This window comes from Numida meleagris, chromosome 24 (assembly GCF_002078875.1).
Source record: "Numida meleagris isolate 19003 breed g44 Domestic line chromosome 24, NumMel1.0, whole genome shotgun sequence".
NCBI classification, from domain to species: Eukaryota; Metazoa; Chordata; class Aves; order Galliformes; family Numididae; genus Numida; species Numida meleagris.
In genome coordinates, this window is record NC_034432.1 from 45,826 (window position 1) to 63,027 (window position 17,202).

At 67.4% G+C, this 17,202-nt stretch overlaps 4 protein-coding genes across 4 annotated transcripts in view; 1 reads left to right on the forward strand and 3 right to left on the reverse strand.

Moving 5' to 3' along the window:
• Window positions 1–821, reverse strand: part of SMG5 (SMG5, nonsense mediated mRNA decay factor) — a gene marked incomplete at its 3' end in the record, with an annotated part of 46,640 nt that extends 45,819 nt beyond the window's left edge. The window contains 1 exon segment of the mRNA XM_021376535.1: window positions 45–821. Coding sequence (XP_021232210.1) covers window positions 45–121 — 77 coding nt within the window.
• On the forward strand, window positions 955–3,444 carry TMEM79 (transmembrane protein 79). The gene is made up of 4 exons (XM_021376537.1): window positions 955–1,106; window positions 1,677–2,516; window positions 2,670–2,883; window positions 3,029–3,444. Exons 2-4 carry the CDS (start codon window positions 1,787–1,789, stop codon window positions 3,231–3,233), a joined length of 1,149 nt encoding a protein of 382 aa, XP_021232212.1. The 5' UTR covers window positions 955–1,106; window positions 1,677–1,786; the 3' UTR covers window positions 3,234–3,444.
• On the reverse strand, window positions 3,932–9,310 carry GLMP (glycosylated lysosomal membrane protein). The gene is made up of 7 exons (XM_021376426.1): window positions 9,292–9,310; window positions 8,663–8,811; window positions 7,862–8,119; window positions 5,806–5,988; window positions 5,471–5,689; window positions 5,100–5,377; window positions 3,932–4,606 (listed from the first exon to the last, which is right to left on the reverse strand). Exons 1-7 carry the CDS (start codon window positions 9,308–9,310, stop codon window positions 4,438–4,440), a joined length of 1,275 nt encoding a protein of 424 aa, XP_021232101.1. The 3' UTR covers window positions 3,932–4,437.
• The window catches only part of CCT3 (chaperonin containing TCP1 subunit 3), a 17,401-nt gene continuing 9,401 nt past the window's right edge, over window positions 9,203–17,202 (reverse strand). The window contains exons 3-12 of the mRNA XM_021376536.1: window positions 16,891–16,987; window positions 16,485–16,602; window positions 14,352–14,538; window positions 13,121–13,270; window positions 12,855–12,987; window positions 12,663–12,744; window positions 12,399–12,579; window positions 11,045–11,290; window positions 9,878–10,009; window positions 9,203–9,566 (exon numbers count right to left, since the gene is read on the reverse strand). Coding sequence (XP_021232211.1) covers window positions 9,462–9,566; window positions 9,878–10,009; window positions 11,045–11,290; window positions 12,399–12,579; window positions 12,663–12,744; window positions 12,855–12,987; window positions 13,121–13,270; window positions 14,352–14,538; window positions 16,485–16,602; window positions 16,891–16,987 — 1,431 coding nt within the window. The 3' untranslated portion in view covers window positions 9,203–9,461. The remainder of the gene's footprint in view (window positions 9,567–9,877; window positions 10,010–11,044; window positions 11,291–12,398; window positions 12,580–12,662; window positions 12,745–12,854; window positions 12,988–13,120; window positions 13,271–14,351; window positions 14,539–16,484; window positions 16,603–16,890; window positions 16,988–17,202) is intronic.

Sequence of the window (17,202 nt, forward strand, 5' to 3'; positions counted from 1 at the left end):
TCCCCTTTTCCACCCCCCCAGGCCTCCCCCTCCCCTCTCCGTACCGGTACAGCCGCTTGGTGTGCAGCACCTTGGCCTCAGGCTCCCCGCTCTCGCTGCCCGCCCCGCCGCCCTGGCTCATGGCGCCCGGCGGGGGCGAGACCCGGCGCGGCCCTCCGCCTCCGCCTCCGCCTCCGCCTCCTCAGCAGCGCCCGTCCCCGTCCGCCTCCGCCGCCCTCCGCCGCCGCCGCCCCCGGCCCCGCTCAGCCGCCATGGCTGCGCCGCTGCCCCCTGCCCCGCGGAGCTCTCGCGAGATTAGGGGGAGCGCCGGACAAACATGGCGCCCGCGGCGTCGCCTCGCGAGAGCTCCCCTCGCTCCGCGCCATCACTTAGTGCTGGCAACATGGCGGCCGCGCCCCGGGGATGATCTCGCGAGAGTTCCTCGCGTGCGCCGCCGCCGTGCCAATACTTAGTGATGGCAAAGATGGCGCCTGCGCCGGCGTCATTCCGTACACTGTACGGAATCGCCCTTGGGGGGGTGACCTGTGGCCGTTCCGCGGAGGCACCAGACGCCGATTCCCGCGGCTGCGTTTCGCCGTGGGTTCTGTGGGGCGTTCCCCGCGGCAGCAGCGCACTGCAGGCCCTGCCAGGAGCCGGGGGGCGGCCGCCTGAGTCCTCCCAGCCCCTCGGGCCGCCCGCTGGGACTCTCCCTTCCCGCAGGCCGCGAGGGAAGGCCCAGCGTGTAGAAATCCCTAAAAAAAAACCAAAACCGCACAGATCCCCACGTGGGCAGCAGGAAAAGCAGCGCTGGGTGCGGTGTTCGGAGCACAGAGCGCTCTGGACCCTCCTCGGCCCCGGGGTGCTCCTGCCCCGTCCCCTCAGCGCAGCCCCGGCCCGCTGCCCGCTGCGCGCCCTCAGGCCCCGCGTTACCCACGGACAGGGCCCGGCCCTCAGCCCCTCCCTCCCCGCGCCCGTGGGCTCTGCCCTCCGTGGGCTGAGGCCGCTGCGCTTGCCCCGTCCCACCCGGCCCCACCAGTCCGACAGGTTTCAAGTTTAGATGGCAGCGAGCGCTCGGGAGTGTTCCGCGCGCTCAGGCCCCGGCCCCGCGGCCCTCAGCTTTGCTCCGTGTAAGTGTCGCCCCGCGCCAGCTTCCTCCCGTGTCTCCGTGGGGTGGGATCGGGGTGGGCCCTGCGCTGCTCCGTGCCTGCGCTGCTCCGTGCCTTGACCTCTTTCCCCGGGGGAATGTTACCAAAGAGGGGGATTTTCGTCGTTCCCGTGCCCGCAGCGTGGGGTGGGCCGAGAGTTCGGGACCCATTGCCCAGAGTGGGGGATTTCTGCCCTGGGGTCCCGCTCCTCCACAGCTCCTCCTGTGCCGGATCACGCTCGGCCACCAAAGGCAGCCAACCTGCCCCCTCACCTGGCTGAACTCCGGTTCCCCGCTGTGGCCCCATCGGCCCTCCCCACGTATCCATCCCCGTGGCTATCTCAGCTGCTGCATGGGATGGAGCCGCGTGGCACACCCCCAGCCAGAGACCCTAGGGCATTTCGGTGCAGTCCTTAGGCTGTCCCTGTTTGGCAGCCTACATGGGGGTTGGGGACTCCTCGCTGGTGCCTGGCCTTGTACCTGAGGCTGCGCGCGTGACCCCACACCTCTCATGTCGGTCATCTTTTCGTCTGTCCCCGTTCCTCTTGTGCAGGGTGAAGCCAGCGGGGATGGGAGCCTAGTCCCCTCCTGACGCCCCGAAATACGGGAGAGCTGCTCCTCAGCCCCCAGCTGCGGCCCTGGTAGCACCGAGCCCGCCGCCCCATGGCTGCTGCTGCCGACCCCACGCTGCCCCTGGAGGAGGTGGCTCTGCTGGAGCTGGGGAAGGCGGCCCCCCCCATTGAGGACCCTCCGGCCCCAGACGACCACCCCGGGGATCCTGATGCCACTCTGCTGTGGGACCAGCGCCAGCACGGCACCCAGGGGCAGCCGGAGCCCGCGGACACCAAGAGGCGCTCGAGCCCCGAGGGGGCCCACGACGACTCCGAAGAGGGGACCCCTGCCTGCCCCCCCGCTGAGGCCGACAGTGAGGAAGATCCCGGGCTGCCCGTGATGGCGGCCCACGTCTTCGTCCCCATCGACCCCCACTGCATCGAGCGGACGCCCGGGGAGCAGAAGAAGCAGCAGCCCACCCCGCAGCCCCGGGAGGAGGGCAGGGGGGCCCGCGTTCCCCCCAGGGACAGACCCCACAGCGTCCTCCCGAAGCAGGCCCTCCTCCCTGCCAGCCCCTCGCGCTACAGGGACCCGCCGGGCTTCGAGGGGCGAGCGGCCAAGCCTGCAGCCGAGGGGTCGCGGTGCCCCTGCGCCGGGGTCTGCAGCACCGCCGCCCTCAAGGCCGCGGCCTCGCTGGTGGGGGCCCTGCTCCTCTGCCCCTGCCTCATTTACGGCGCCTACGTCTTCCTGCCCTTCGACGCCCCGCTCCTGCCCAGCGTCAGCGCACGCCTGGTGTACACGCTGCGCTGCGCGGCCTTCGCCACCGTCCCCATCGTCCTGGGTGAGCTGCCAGGCCCGAGCACCCCGGGGTGGGGGGTCCCCCGGGTGGGGTGGCGGGCAGAGCCGGGGCCGAGCTCTTGGCAGCCGCCCTCCCCCCACCCTGCTGCATCTCAGCGGCCCTCACCGGCGCGCCTCTCTCTGCCCCCCCCTCCAGGGATGATCGTCAGCGGCATCGCCCGCCTCTGCTCCTCGGCGCTGGAGCCCTTCGGGAAGCTGCAGCGGGAGGTGGAGATCCACCGCACCTACGTCACCCAGTCCGTCCACCTCTTCATCCTCTACTTCTTCAACATGGCCGTGCTGGCCACGTACCTGCAGCAGGAGGTCCTCAAGCTCATCCCCCTCCTCACGGGGCTCTTTGCCATCTCCCGGTAAGCGGTTCCTTCCCCGCTTCTCACAGACGGCCCCGCTTGCCTTGTCCTTCGTCCTCGCCCCGTCCCGCTTCCCGCAGCAGGCTCTCGTTGGGCCCAGCACCCCGAGCAGGGCTGAGCCCCCCCCGCCTCCCCCCCCCCGCAGGCTGACCTACTGGCTGTCCTACGCCTTCGGGCGCTCCTTCCGCGCCTTCGGTTTCGCCATGACCTTCCTGCCGCTCGTGGCCATGCTGCTCTGGAACCTGTACAACATGTTCGTCCTGGAGCCCGAGAACCTCCTGGCCGTGGCGACAGCGAAGCCCGAGGACGGCTCCCAGCAGAGCAGGGCCAGGCTGCGGTACTGGGGCTGAGCGGGTGGAGGGGGGGGGGGTGAGCCTTCCCTGCAAGCCCTGGGGGCGGGGGCTCGGGGGGGGTGAGGGCAGATCCCTGGGCCTTGCTTCCTCCGTGGGAGCCCCAGCGCGCCCCACATGAGGAAGGGAGCAGAAGGACCCATTGCTTGAGGATGTTGGGGGGCAGAGATTGCCAGACCTCCTCCTGGAGCCAATAAAGCCCTTTGCTGAACGGCTCCGTGCCTGTTTTGTGGGGGAGGGGGGGGTTACATTATCCCAGGGCCGAGTGCCCCGGCCCTTGGTGGCGGTGCGGCCAACGTCACCCAGTGTCCCTCCTCCACCTGTTCCTGCTGGCAGAGGTTCAGCACGGCCTCACAAACCGGTCTGCTGGGTGCCCTGCCCCGGGGAGCGGCGCGGGGACGGGCGCAACGGCCGCGGGTTCGGTGCTGCCGCGCCGGGACAAGTCAACGTCCGGCAACCCGCGGCCCTCGGCACTGAGCCCCCTCCAGCCGGGCTGCCACGGCCGCCTCGCAGACACGACCCAGCTTTCCCATCCCCCAAATAAAGGGAGAGCCCCTCCAATCTGCCCCGCATCCCGTGGGGCAGCGCCACGTGGAAGGAGAACGGGAGCAGCGCGGCGCAGGAGCGTGGGCTCGTGCCGCCCCAAAAAGCTGCCCCGGAATCCCCCCCCCGCGCGGCGCTCCCCCGGGGGAAACCGCTCTTAGAAATCCCTTTTATTTGGTCAAAGACGAGCCAGGGGTTGAGGATGCGGAAACGCGGCAGCGCCGCTGCGCTTGGACACCGGCCACGGCTGCACAAGGGGCAGCAGCGCCGCGACTCGGGGTCTCCTGCCGGCTCCCACCAGGACGGACCGGAGCCGGAGCAGCCGCCGCGGTGCAGAGCAGAGCTCCCCTCGTAGCAGCAGCCCTCACTGAGGCCGGGCAGCACGAGGAGCCGTCCCCCAGGAGGAAGAAGACGGCGAGAACGCGGCCACGCTGCCCCGCCAGCCCCTGGTGCTGTGCAGCAGGGAAGGAGGGGAAGCACCGCCCGCAGCCCGGGCAGCAGGACGGAGCGTGGCCCAGCGATGCGCAGCGTGGGGAGGGGGCCTGCTGCCCACCTTGCCCTGTCCCCCCCCCCTCCCGAAGAAGTGAAGACAGACAGGAGTCGGCAGTGCTGCGTTTCGCACGGCAGCCGTGCTCGCTGCCCCAGGACGAGGAGCAGCAGCTCAGTTGATGGGCTCGTACTCGCTGTAGCGTCTCCTCCGGGCACACAGCAGCACGGCAGCGCCCAGCAGGAGCAGGAGCGGCGGGGTGCCCAGCGCCACGGCCACGATGGAGATGACGAGGGGGGAGAAGGCGTCCTCAGGCGGCGGCCCGAAGCCCAGCAGCGCCGACCTGCAGCGGGGAGCGAGATGGAGCTCTGCGACGGCACAGAGCGTCGGGACGAGGGGAGACGGCTTTCAGCTGGAAGAGGGGAGGGCTAGAGCGGATTCAGGAAGGGATTCTTCACTGTGAGGGGGGGGGAGACGCTGGGGCAGGGCAGCAGAGGGGCTGCGCGTGCCCCTCCCTGGGGGCGATGGGGCTCGGAGCAGTGGGGTGCGCTGGGAGCTGGCCCTGCAGCGAGGTGACCCATGGGCTCGGTTCCGACCCAGCGCAGGCTGTGACTCCGTGCTGATTCCACCCGTGGCTTTCAGGCTTTCGTGGCAAGATCCTGCACGGAGCAGGAGGGGGCTGTCCCGCACCAGTGTGTGGCGAGGGAACAGGTTGGGGATGGCTCAAACCACCCGACCACGGAACCCCCTGACCACGGAACCCTCCGACCACGGAACCCCCCGACCACGGAACCCTCCGACCACGGAACCCCCCAGCCCCCGAGCCCCGCGCTCACCAGCTCAGGTAGCGCTTCTCCTGGTAGACGCCGCCGTCCTCCCCCCCGAAGGAGACGTTGACGGCGCTGACGCCGTAGTCGCTGCCCACCCCTTCCCCAAAGTACGCGCGGACCACGGCGGAGCGGGGCCAGGTCCCGCTGGCAGCGCGCAGCTCCCCGGCCCGGCACCGGATCCCGTCCCCGCGCGTCGGGCGCCGCGAGCCGTACGCCGTCGCCTTCCACTGCAGGAAGCCGAGCACGGAGCCGTCGTTCCGCGACTCGGCGACCAGGGAGAGCGTCTGGGGGGAAGGGAACGGCGCTGAGTTGCGGCGGGGGCCACCCCCACCCCCTCGCTCCCACCCGCGGGGGGACGGCGCCCGCCCCGCGCTCACCTCGAAGATGGTGGGGGTGTACTCGTCGTCGATGGAGCGCAGCGAGCGCAGCCCGGACGCCGTTCCTTTCTCCTCCACCGCGGTCACCTCCAGCGCAAAGCGCGAGCCGTTGCCCCGCGGGGCCGCCCCGGCCAGGACGAACTCCACCTTGGAGCTGTTGGCCGTGTGCAGGAGGCCGGGCAGGGCCTGGTCGCGCCCGCCGCTCTCGTAAGCCGTCACCTGCGGGAGACGTGGGTCAGCGGGACGGCGCGGCCGGGCGCCGAGGAGCAACGTCCCTTCTCCGGAAGGACGCAACGTCCGCGGGATCTCCCCGCAGTGCTGCCGGCCCCGCGTACCCGGAACGCCAAGCTGCCGTTGGAGAAGCTGCCGCTGGGGTCGGAGGCGGGGACGCCCCGAAGTTCGGCCGTCAGGGCGGTGTGGTTCATGGTGCGGTTGATGCTGTCCCAGGAGAAGTCCGACAGGTCGTAGGTGGGGTAGAAGTTCTCCTCCATCGCGTCGGCCTTGCTGTACTCAAACAGCTGGGGAGAGGGAAGGGGAGAGGGGCTGGGAGACCCCGCACGGAGCCCTGCCCTTCAGGTGTCCATCAGCACGGATCAGATCGCTCTCAGCCATCGCTCCCCACGCAAACAGCCCCGGGGCTCTCAGCCTGTCCCCACCGGGAGGGGCTCCAGGCCCCCACCAGCTCCGCGTCCTCCGTGGGGCTCTCCCAGCAGCTCCCAGTCTGCCCTGAACTGGGCCCCGTGCTCCAGTTGTGCCCTCTCCAGGGCAGAGCAGGGCCGGGGGAGCACCTCCCTGCCCACTCTGGGCAGTGCCCCCAGGGAACCAGCGTTCTTCCAAGCCACCGGGCCACGCTACTGGTTCATGGTCAACCACTGGTGAACCACGACACCGCTGTCCTTCTTGACCACTGGGGCACGCTGCTGGTTTGTGGTCAAACACTGGTCAACCAGGACACCACCGGCCGTCTGTGCCACCAGGGCATGCTGGTGGCTGATGGTCAACTTGTAGTCAAATGTTGGCCAACCATCGGTCAACCAGGACACCACCGGCCTTCTATGCCACCAGGGCACGCTGCTGGCTGATGGTCAACTTGTAGTCAAATGTTGGCCAACCATCGGTCAACCAGGACACCACCAGCCTTCTATGCCACCAGGGCACGCTGCTGGCTGATGGTCAACTTGTAGTCAAATGTTGGCCAACCATCGGTCAACCAGGACACCACCAGCCTTCTATGCCACCAGGGCACGCTGCTGGCTGATGGTCAACTTGTAGTCAAATGTTGGCCAACCATCGGTCAACCAGGACGCCATCGGCCTTCTGTGCCACCAGAGCACGCTGCTGGGCCATGGGCAACCTGTACTCAAACGCTGGCCAACTGCTGGTGAACCTGGACACCACCATTGTCCTTCTTGATCTCTGGGGCACGCTGCTGGCTCGTGGTCAACCGTTGGCCAACCATTGGTCAACCATTAGTCAAGCACTGGTGAACCCGGACAGCATTATCCATTATCTGACCACCAGGGCGTGCAGCTGGTTCACAATCAACCAGGACCTTCTGCGCAGAGCCCCCCTGCAGCAGCTCACCCCCCCACCCCGTACCGGTGTACGCAGTTGTTCCTCCCCATGTGTAGAACCCCCCCAGTCACCTCTGCCAAGCCCCCCGGTTCCTCCCAACCCACCCCACTGAGCAGCAGTGCAGGAGGTGACCTGGACGTCACCTCTTCACGCCGCGTCCCTGGAAAGTGCCATCAGAAGGGACCCCCGGCGGCCGCCTGCTCCTCCCCCCACAGCCCCCCCAGCGCTCACAGCCCCGTGCTGGACCTCAGCTCTGCAGGGACGGGCACCGCCGCCTCCGTGGGCACCTGTGCAGCCTGTGCCAGGGCCTCCCCCCCCCAGCATTGGAAAGAGCTCTTGCCCCACGCAGCCTGAACTGAGCCTTCCATGCTGCTGTAGCCGGAGCCACCCCCCTGCTCCTGCCACGCTCGCTGTGCTGCAGAGCCCGTCCCTCTCGCAGCCCTTCCATCCCGCAGGCGGCTCTCGGCTCCCAGCTCTCTCCGGAGCTCTCTCCCCTCTGGGCAGCACAGCCCCAGCTCTCTACCCGCCCGATGGGTTGGGGAGGGGGGGGGTTTCCACCCCACCCCTCATTTTCGCAGCCCTCCAACAGCTCCACGTCCCTGCCACGCTGAGGACTCCCCACCTGGAGGCAGCGCTCCGGGTGAGGCATCCCGGCACGGGGACTCCTCCTCACCGAACCCCCCAGCACCGCGTGGCTCCGGTTGGCGCTGGGGGCCACGGGGGACGTTCATGCGCAGGGAGGGGAGACCTCCCCCGCCCCACACACCCCACGGATTTCAGGCTTGCTCCGCTGCCCGCCTCCTCCCACAGCCGTACCTTGGTGAAGACGACGGCGGCCGCGTACACGACGCTGCTGGGGGGTTCGATCCACACAGCGCCGGCGGGGGTGGGGGACAGCAGGCGGCCCCAGTCGATGGCCAGAGCGCTGCTGGGGCTGCGCGTGGCCACCAGGAGCACGGCCGGGGCCCCGATGCTGCTCCACACGTAGTGCAACGTGTCGCTGCGCCCCGCCGCCCGCACGTGGAGCAGGTTGACCGAGGAACCGTTCCAGCCGGGGTTGTACTGCATCGACACCTGCGGGGACGGACCGAGCGAGGTAGGGACAGGCGGACAGGGGCCGGGATGGGCCGAGGCAGGGAGGAACAGAGGGAGGGATGGAGCGAGGTAGGAACGGATCGAGGTAGGGGTGGGGAGAGGCAGGGACGGACGGAGCGAGGTAGGGATGGACAGACTGAGGCAGACACGGACCGGGGTAGGGATGGACCGAGGCAAGGACGGACGGACAGACGGAGGCACAGACAGACGGACGGAGTAGGAACGGAGCGAGGCAGGAGAGGACGGACGGACGGACGGAGTAGGAACGGAGCGAGGCAGGAGGGGACGGACGGACGGACGGAGGGAGACCGGGACGGACCGAGGCCGGGACGCACGGGCAGGGCCCAGCCCCACGCCGAAGCCGCGGTTCACGGGGTCGGGGCTGGGGAGGACGAGGGACCCCGAGGGTGACCGCGCCGCAGCGCAGTGCTTCCCGCGGGGGAAATACGGACGGAAGGACAGACGGACAGACGGACCGACCGGGCCCTGAGGAACGCCCCCACCCCCCGCCCAACCCTGCACCTTCCGTCCGCCGACCACCGCCGCCGCCGCCCCCAGCAGCAGCAGCGCGCCCAGCACCGGCGCCGCCATTCTTCTTCCGGTACGGCAAATCACGTGACCACACCCCCCCTCCGCCCTTAAAGGCGCCGCGCCCCCCGGTGGGGGAGGCTCTTAAAGGGGCCGCTCACCTCGCGAGTTGGGGCGGTAGAGGACACCCCTCACCCCCCCCCCCACGCCCGCACCGTTTACCCGCTGAGCATAGAGCCCTGCTGAGAAACGAGGCTAAAGATTGCCCTAAAATAATGAAAGCGGCGGTAAGGCAGCTCTGAAAATGGGGAAATAGGGGGGAGTTATGGGGGTGGGGGGAGTAGGGAGCAGGCAGGGGACACGGGGAGAGCTGAGAGATAGGGGACAGAGGGACAGGTGAGAGATACTGGGACAGACATACAGATGGAGGGGGGGGGGGTGCAAGGCACACGGAGAGACATCAGAGATGGGGGGCGGGTGCGAGACACGGGGACAGATGTACAGACACAAGGAGCACACAGGGGACACCTCGGAGCTGTTCCTCAGCAGATGCTAAAGGACCCCCCCGAGCCGTGATGCCTTTTATTGTTGAGGCAAACTGCCAGGAGGAATTACAGACAAACTTAAATTAAACACCAACATCTCCACCCAGAACACGGGCCCTGGGCCCCGGCCCTTTCACCACGTTCCCCTTCTGCCCCTCCCCCAGCCCCCAAACTTCGGGGCCTTTGCCCCAACCTCAGGACGGTGGGGGGAGAAACCACGGCGCTCAGCCCCACGGCGCTCAGCCCCACTACTCCTGGGCCGCCTCGGTGGGCGCAGGCGCCTTGCCGTGCTCTTCGCCTTTCTTTTTGTGTCCCGACACGATGTCGTCGATGCGCAGCAGCAGGACGGCGGTCTGCAGGGAAAGCCCAGGCCCGGGTCAAAGCAAGAACTCAAATGAAGGACCGGACCAGAACCAGAACCACACATGGGCAGCCCTCAACCCCGGGAGCAGCGGCTGTGACAGCGACGCTTCCACCCCCACCGCCAGGAAAGGAGAAGCAGCCCCGTCCCCAGCACCACCCCCAGCACGGACCCAACCCCAGCGAGCAAACTCTTGCACCGTGCAGGAAACCAAGGCGCAGCGTCACCCCGCGCTGCAGCAACGAGCTGAGCTGAGCTGCACCGTGCTCCCCCCTCCCCAGGACGCAGCATTGCCCTCCTCACCTCCACGGCCGTTTTGTAGGTCTGCAGTTTGACGGCCAGGGGCTCCCAGATCCCCAGCTCCTTCATGTCGGCCAGGGCCCCGCTCTCCCCGTTCACCCCCCACGTCTGGCTGCCCTCCTGGGTGTGCTTGGCCTATGGGGGGGGGGGGGGGACGACAGGGACAGCGCTGAGCACGGGCTCCAGGGAAGCACGAGCACTCACTTCTCCCAGCAGCACAGAATCACGTAACCCAGCACCTCCCCAGACAGCAGCGTCACGCTCAGAGCACCCGAGAAGAGAGCAGGCTCCGACCCCACAGGAAGATTTGGGCTGTGCCCACCCCCTCGGGGCTTCGTTATGCAGCCCAATTAACGCCTGCAATGCCCACGCCTCCAGGGGCTGGAACTCAGTGATTCTGGGGGTCTCTTCCAGCCCAAGTCATTCCATGGGTCCCTCCATGGAACTGGAACCCAGGAGTTTCATCCGAGCTGAGGAAATGAGCCCAGAGAGGTGTGTGTGTGGGGGGGGGGGGCAGGGGAGCTCTGCTGGAGGGATTCACCCACCCAGACACTTCTGGTGCACGCTGCTGCAGGGAACCTGCTTTAAGGAGAGGGGGGGGGCAGGGGGGTGTCTCCAGAGTTCCCTCCCAACCCCCACAGCGATGTGACTGCAACTGCTGAAGAGACACAGCCCGAGGAGCTGCCCTATAGGAGCTGGGGGGAGGAGGGAGCAGCCTGCCCCATGGGAGCTGTGGGGTGGGAGGAGCTGCCCCCCCGGGAGCCATGGAGACAGAGGAGATGCTCTCCAGAAGCTGTGGGGCAAGAGGAGGTGCCCTGCAGGAGTTGGGGGGAGGAAGGAACTACCCCATAGGAGCCATGGGGCAGAAGGAAGGGCCCCCTGGGAACTCGGGGAAGGGAGGAGCTGCCCCCATGGGAGCCATGGCCCCACAAGAACCATAGGGTGGGAGGAGCAGCCTCACAAGAACCAAGAGGAGTGACCCCACGGGAGCCTGGGGGAGGAAGGAGCGGACCCACAAGAGCCACGGGGCGGGAGGAGCAGCCCCATAGGAACCGCGGGGCAGGAGGAGCGGCCCCACGGGAGCTGGGGGGAGGAAGGAGCGTCCGCCCACGGGGCAGGGAGCAGCAGCTGGGGCCGGGGGACCCTCGGGGGTGATCCCAGGGACCTTACCCGCAGCGAGGTCAGCACGCGGATGGTGCTGGCGCCGCAGTTCTGGATGAGCGTGCGGGGGATGACCTCCAGCGCCTGGGCCACCGCTCGGTACGGCCACTGCTCCACGCCCGTCATGCCCTTGGATTTCTCGGTCAGCGCGTGGGACACGGCCATCTCCGCGGCCCCACCGCCCGGCACCAGCTGCGGGTCCACCAGCACGTTGCGGCACACCTGCATGGCGTCCTGCAGGTTGCGCTCCACCTCCTGCAGCGGGACGGACGACGCCGTTACGGGGCGCACGGCACTGCCACCGCTCACAGCAAGATCGGAGCATCACAGAATTGCTCAGGTTGGAAGAGACCTTCGAGATCAGCCAGCCCAACCCCAACCCAACCGCCCTGCCCTGACTCTGCACCCCACCGCTCCATCACGGCCCCGAGCACCACGTGCAGGAGCTCCAACGCCTCCACCTCCCTGGGAGCCCACGGCCGCGCTCCCTTCGCAGCCCTTTCTGCGCACGAGTTCCTCCCGATCCCCGACCTCAGCCTCCCCCGGCGCAACTCGGGGCCGCGTCCCCTCGCCCCGTCCCCGGCGAGCGGAGCCCGGCCCCGCTCTCGCTGCCGTCCCCTCGCAGGCACCTGAAGGGAGCGATGAGGTCTCCCCTCGGCCTCCTCCGCCCCGCACCGAGTGGCCCCGGCTCCTCCGCTCTCTCCTCGTGTTCTCCCAGCCCTTCCCCGGCCTCGCCGCCCTCTTTGCTCCGGCCCCTCCGCGTCCTCTCCGTACCGAGCTGCCCCAAACCGAGCGCGGCGCTCCAGGTGGGGCCTCACCGGGGCCGAGCACAGGGCGGGATCCCTGCCCCGTCCCGCTCCCCCCGTTCCCGCTCCAAGCCGGGATGCCATCGTCCTGCTCGGCCACCCGGGCACGCTGCCGGCTCACGCTCAGCCCACGTCCACCCGCACACCGAGCTCCCTTTCCGTCAGGCCGCGTTGCCCCGCTCCTCCCCACGCCTGTGGGGCCGCCTGGGGTCACGGTGACCAAAGTGCAGGACCCGACACTTGGCCCTATTGAAACTCACACAGTTTTCCTTGCCCCATCGTTCCAGCCCATCCAGGTCCCTCCCTGGTGCCTTCCTACCCCCTGGCAGATCAACGCTCCCCCCCAACTTGGTGTCACCTCCAAGCTTACTGAGGATGCACCCCATCCCCTCCTCAAGATCACTAATGAAGACGTTAAATAGAAGCAGCCCCAGCACCGAGCCCTGGGGGGGACACCGCTCGTGTCTGGCCGCCAACTGGATTTAATGCACTGACCACAAATCAGCGACGACCAACACCGGGAAAGCAGCAGGACGGGGTTGGGGGGGGGAACTCACCGCGAGGATCTCCTTGCTGGCCCCGCGCAGGACGATGGTGCAGGCCTTGGGGTCTTTGCAGTCGGTGATGAAGGCAAAGTACTCGTCCCCGATTTTTTTCACCTCGAAGAGCCCGGCGCCGGTGCCCACGTCCTCCTCCCGCAGCTCGTCCGTGCGGCTGACGATGCGCGCCCCGCAGGCCCTGCACGCAGACAGCGGCGCTGGGGGCTGGCACCGGGTGAGAATCGCCCCCAAGCCGCCCTCCTGCAGCGGGCCGGCACCCACCTGGCGATGCGGTTGTTGTCCGTCTTCCTCACCCTGCGGATGGCGCTGATGTTGGCTCTCATCAGGTAGTGCTGGGCCAGGTCTGAAAGCGTTTGGTGAGTGATGCCGACGGGGCCGGCAGCGCCCTCGCCACCCCGGCGCCGACATGGCTTTGGGGGGGGGTCACCAAGGGAAGGGACGCGGCGGCGTTACCAGAAATCCCCTTCTCCGTGATGACCAGGTCCGGCTTCACCCTCATCAGGTCCTCGCAGATCTGCTGGATGTACTCCTCCTCCATCTGCAGGATGCGTGCAAAGTCCTCCTCCCGCGTTATCTCAATGTCGGTCTGTAGGGAAACAAGAGCGCTGCCCTCAGCCCCGCGCCGAGCCCCCCCCCCTTTCCTGGGGGAAGCTGTAACTCCATGCTAACGAGAACCGTGCAATTAACAGCGATGGGATGAACGCTGGCTCAGCCCCCACCTGGCTCTCCCCTTTCTTGTACTCCAGGGAGCAATCCAGCAGCACGATGCGCGGGTTCTTGATCAGGCGCCGCATCCTGGGGTGCGTCACGTCCTTGTTCACCATGATCCCGCGCAGCACGCACGAGTCCTCGCTGAAACCGCCCGGGATCTGCCAGGGTGAGAAGGGAGACGTGAGGAGAAGCACCCGCTGCACCGCAACCCACGCAGCCAAGCTCCCTGCGGAGTTCTCAGCACGTAGAACCAGAAGGGCCTGGGCAGAAAAGGACCTCAAAGATCATCCAGTTTCAACCCCTGTTGAGTGCAGGGCTGCCCAGCGCCAGCCCAGGCTGCCCAGAGCCACGTCCAGCCTGGCCTTGAATGCCTCCAGGGACGGGCACCCACAACCTCCCTGGGCAGCCTGTGCCAGAGTCACCATCCCCTGCAACACCTGAGTGAGAAACTTCCTCCTGATTCCAAACCTAAACCTGCCCTGTCTCGGTTTGAAACCATTCCTCCTTGTCCTGTCGCCATCCACCCATGGCAGCAGCCGTTCCCCTCCTGTTTGTAGGCTCCCTTCAGGTCCTGGCAGGCCGCAGTGAGGTCTCCCCGCAGCCTTCTCCTCTCCGGGCTGCACGAGCCCAGCTCCCTCAGCCTTCCTTCCCAGGAGAGGAGCTGCAGCCCCTGCTCATCTTGGTGCCCCGAGAGCTCTGCATCGTTCTTGTGCCGGGGGCGCGGATCTCAACCCTTCGGCTGCGACCGGCCCCCCAGTTCTCCATGCCCCGAGCAGCCCGTCCTTCGCGTCCTCACCTCTCCAATTTGGAGAGGAGGCCGCGGTGCGGGAGCACGGCCAAGGCTTTGCGGAGGCGCGGGTGGCTGCCACCCGCGGCCCTTCCCGTGCCCGATGCCGTCCCTGCATGGCAGAGGGCCGCCGCGTGGCTCGGGCTGGGGCCGCCCTCGGTGACGCCGCGCTGGCCGCCTGGGGTCACCCCTTCCCCTCGTGTGTGCCCCGACGTGGCGACCGGGAGGGTCTGCGCCGGGATCCCCCCAGCACGGAGGCGAGGCTCGCTCATGAGGGACGCTGCTCGTGACCTGTCCCAGAACCACGGCTCAGGACCCCCTGGCTGCATCCAGCCGAGCCAGCTCCTCATCCAAGCAGCCCCATCGAGCAGCACGGAGCTCTCCCGCGGCATCCCGGCATCAGCGCACCCGGGACGGGAAAGCAGCGCCCTGCCCGGCGCCTGGGGCCGCACCTTCTCCACTTTGGCGTATTTCTTGATGTCGATCTCCTTCCGCCCGTTCTCCTCCAGCTCCACCGTCTTGACGGCGTCCAGGGCGATGGTGCAGGCCAGCTCGGACCAGCGGCTGATGGCTTTGGTGTTGATGGCGCTCTTGATGATTTTCAGCATCATCTCTCTGTTGTTCACGTCCACGGGGGTGCTGGGGGAGAGGGAGGGCTGAGCAGCGATCCCAGCGTTGCTCCGTGCCAGAACTGAGCTGTCAGCGCCTTTCATCCCCCCCCAAGCTCCGTGTTTTGCCAAAGCGATCCCAGAGCAGCCCCAGCTCTCAGAGGAGCCCCCCAGAACCCACAGCCCTTCTCCCCACCTGCCCTTCACGAACCACGCCATGACCGGGACCAGAAGGGACCTGGAAAGCTCCCCCGGCCCAAGCCCTGCCGGGGCAGGAGCACCTGGCTTGGGTCAGCCAGGCCACGTCCAGGCGGGTTGGGAATGGCTGCAGAGCAGGAGCCCCCAGCGCCTCTGGGCAGCCCCCGGCAGCGCTCTGGCAGCCTCAGCGTGGCCGAGTTCTTCCTCCTGCTCGCGTGGAACCTCCCCCGTTCCAGCCTGCACCCGCTGCCCCTCGGTGTCACTGAGAAGAGCCCGGCTCCATCCCCTGCCCCTCGCTCCTTACGTACTCGTAGATGTTACTGAGCCCATCTCTCAGCCTCCTCCAAGCTGAAGAGCCCCAACTCCCCCGGCCTTTCCCCTCCAGGAGATGCTCCGCTCCCTTCCCATCCCTGTGGCTCTGCGCTGGGCTCTCTGCAGCAGTTCCCTGTCCTGATCACCCATGGATTCCCCCAGCCCCACATTTCCCTCCCAGATAGCCCAGCCCCACATCTCCCAGTCCTCCATAGACCCCAGACCCACATTCTCCACTCAAGAGCCCCACAGCTTCCCCAGACCCACATCCTTCTCCCCCTTGATCCCCCAGACCCACAGAATCCGGATGCCCATTTCTGTCCCCACTGTTCCCCCAATCCCATAGATCCCAGACCCACATCCCCCTCTCACAGCCCCAATCTCAGCCCCCATCCATCCAGACCCCCCCATTTCTGCCCTTTTCAGCCCCTGCTCCCTCAGCTTTTCCCCTCCAGGAGATGCTCCGCTCCCTCCCCCATCCCTGTGGCTCTGCGCTGGGCTCTCTGCAGCAGTTCCATGTCCTGATCACCCATGGATTCCCCCAGATCCATAGATCCCAGCCCCACATCTCCCAGCCCTCTATAGACCCCAGACCCACATTCCCCACCCAAGAGCCCCACAGTTTTCCCAGACCCACATTTCCCTCCCCACTGATCCTGCAGGCCACATATCCCAGACCCGCATTTCCCTCCCCCTTGATCCCATAGACCCACAGATTCCAGATGCAGATTCCCTGTCCTTCTTGAACTGAGGGGCCCACAACTGGACACCATATTCCAGATGCGGCCTCCGCAGGGCACAGCAGAGGGGCAGGACAACCTCTATCAACCTACAACCCCCCCCTTCCAATACACCCCCCGATGCCATTGGCCTTCTTGGCCCTGAGGGCACAGTGCTGGCTCATGCTCACCCTGCTGCCCACCAGGGCCCCCAGGTCCCTTTCCCCCGCGCTGCTCCCCAGCAGCTCAGCCCCCAGTCTATGCTGGTACCTGGGGTTATTCTTGCCCTGATGCAGCACTCCACATTTGCCCTTGTTCTATTTCCTTCAGTGTCTCCCAGCCCAGCTCTTCAGCCTGGCCCGGTCTCGCTGGATGGCAGCTTGGCCTCCCGGCGCATCACCCCCTCCTCCCAGCTTTGTGCCCTCACCCTGTCCCTGATGTTCACACTGAACAGTGCTGCTCCCAGCACCGAGCCCCGAGGGGCTGCCCTGGGTCCAGACCCCCAAGGAGACGGAGGCGAGGCCGCCTGCTCCGCAGTGACCCAGCTCCCTGCCCTTTGCAAAGACTGGAGCGACGTTTGCTCTCCTCCAGTCCCCAGGCACCTCTCCCATTCCCCCCCCCCCACTAAAGGACAGCGGCCCAGCGACGTTTTCCTTCAGCTCCCTCAGCACCCATGGGTGCATCCCATTGGGATCCAGGGGTTTATGGATGCCTGCACTGCTCCCTACCCCAGCCCCGCTCCGCTCACCCGATCTTCTTCAGGATGGTGATCATGTCGTCCAGAGCTTTGCGGTAAGCGCCGATGATGACGGTCGGGTGCATCTGCTGCTCCAAGAAGTGCTCGGCCACAGACAGCATCTCTCCAGCTGCGGGTGGGGGGGGAAAGGAGGAGGGGGTCAGCACCGCCCCACTGGGGCAGCAGGGCCACAGCTGAGCTCTCTGTGCTCCCACGGCATGGGAGCTTCTCACTACGCTTAATGCAGGGGGGAACACAGCTCTGTAAGCACAGAGCCTCCACCAACCACACCGAGCAACTGCTTCAAAAACCAAAACCTGCCTGTTTGAGGGCTGGGAATAACAGATGCGTGTCCCTGCGTGGGGCACTCACCATCGGTTTCAGCGTTAGGTTTTACCCCCAGCTCTTCCCCCCTTACCGAGGATGATGACGGACGTGGTCCCATCCCCGACCTCCTCGTCCTGGGTGCGGCTGATCTCGATCATGGACTTGGCGGCGGGATGCTGCACCTGGATCTGCTCGGGGTCAAACACGGCGCTGGGCTCCGGAGCAACACAGCTCAGCCTCCCTCTGCCCCCGGCCCAGCCCCACGCAAGGCAAGGAGCTCTGCACAACTGCAGCACCAAGCTTTTCCTCCCTTCTGGGGAGCGAAGGGAAATCCCTTTCCCCTTCCCCAGGCAGAGACATCCCTTTCCCCTTCCCCTTCCCCAGGCAGAAACATCCCTTTCCC

Excerpts from the sequence above, each read along its gene's own strand:
- TMEM79 (XM_021376537.1), top strand. The coding sequence starts at position 1,787 with ATGGCTGCTGCTGCCGACCCCACGCTGCCCCTGGAGGAGGTGGCTCTG. Across the intron at positions 2,517-2,669 it reads CACCGTCCCCATCGTCCTGG|GGATGATCGTCAGCGGCATC; the intron begins GTGAGCTGCCAG and ends CCCCCCCTCCAG. Across the intron at positions 2,884-3,028 it reads GGGCTCTTTGCCATCTCCCG|GCTGACCTACTGGCTGTCCT; the intron begins GTAAGCGGTTCC and ends CCCCCCCCGCAG.
- GLMP (XM_021376426.1), bottom strand. Across the intron at positions 8,120-8,662 it reads CGGTGGTCGGCGGACGGAAG|GTGTCGATGCAGTACAACCC; the intron begins GTGCAGGGTTGG and ends CCGTCCCCGCAG. Across the intron at positions 5,690-5,805 it reads ACGGCAGCTTGGCGTTCCGG|GTGACGGCTTACGAGAGCGG; the intron begins GTACGCGGGGCC and ends CGTCTCCCGCAG.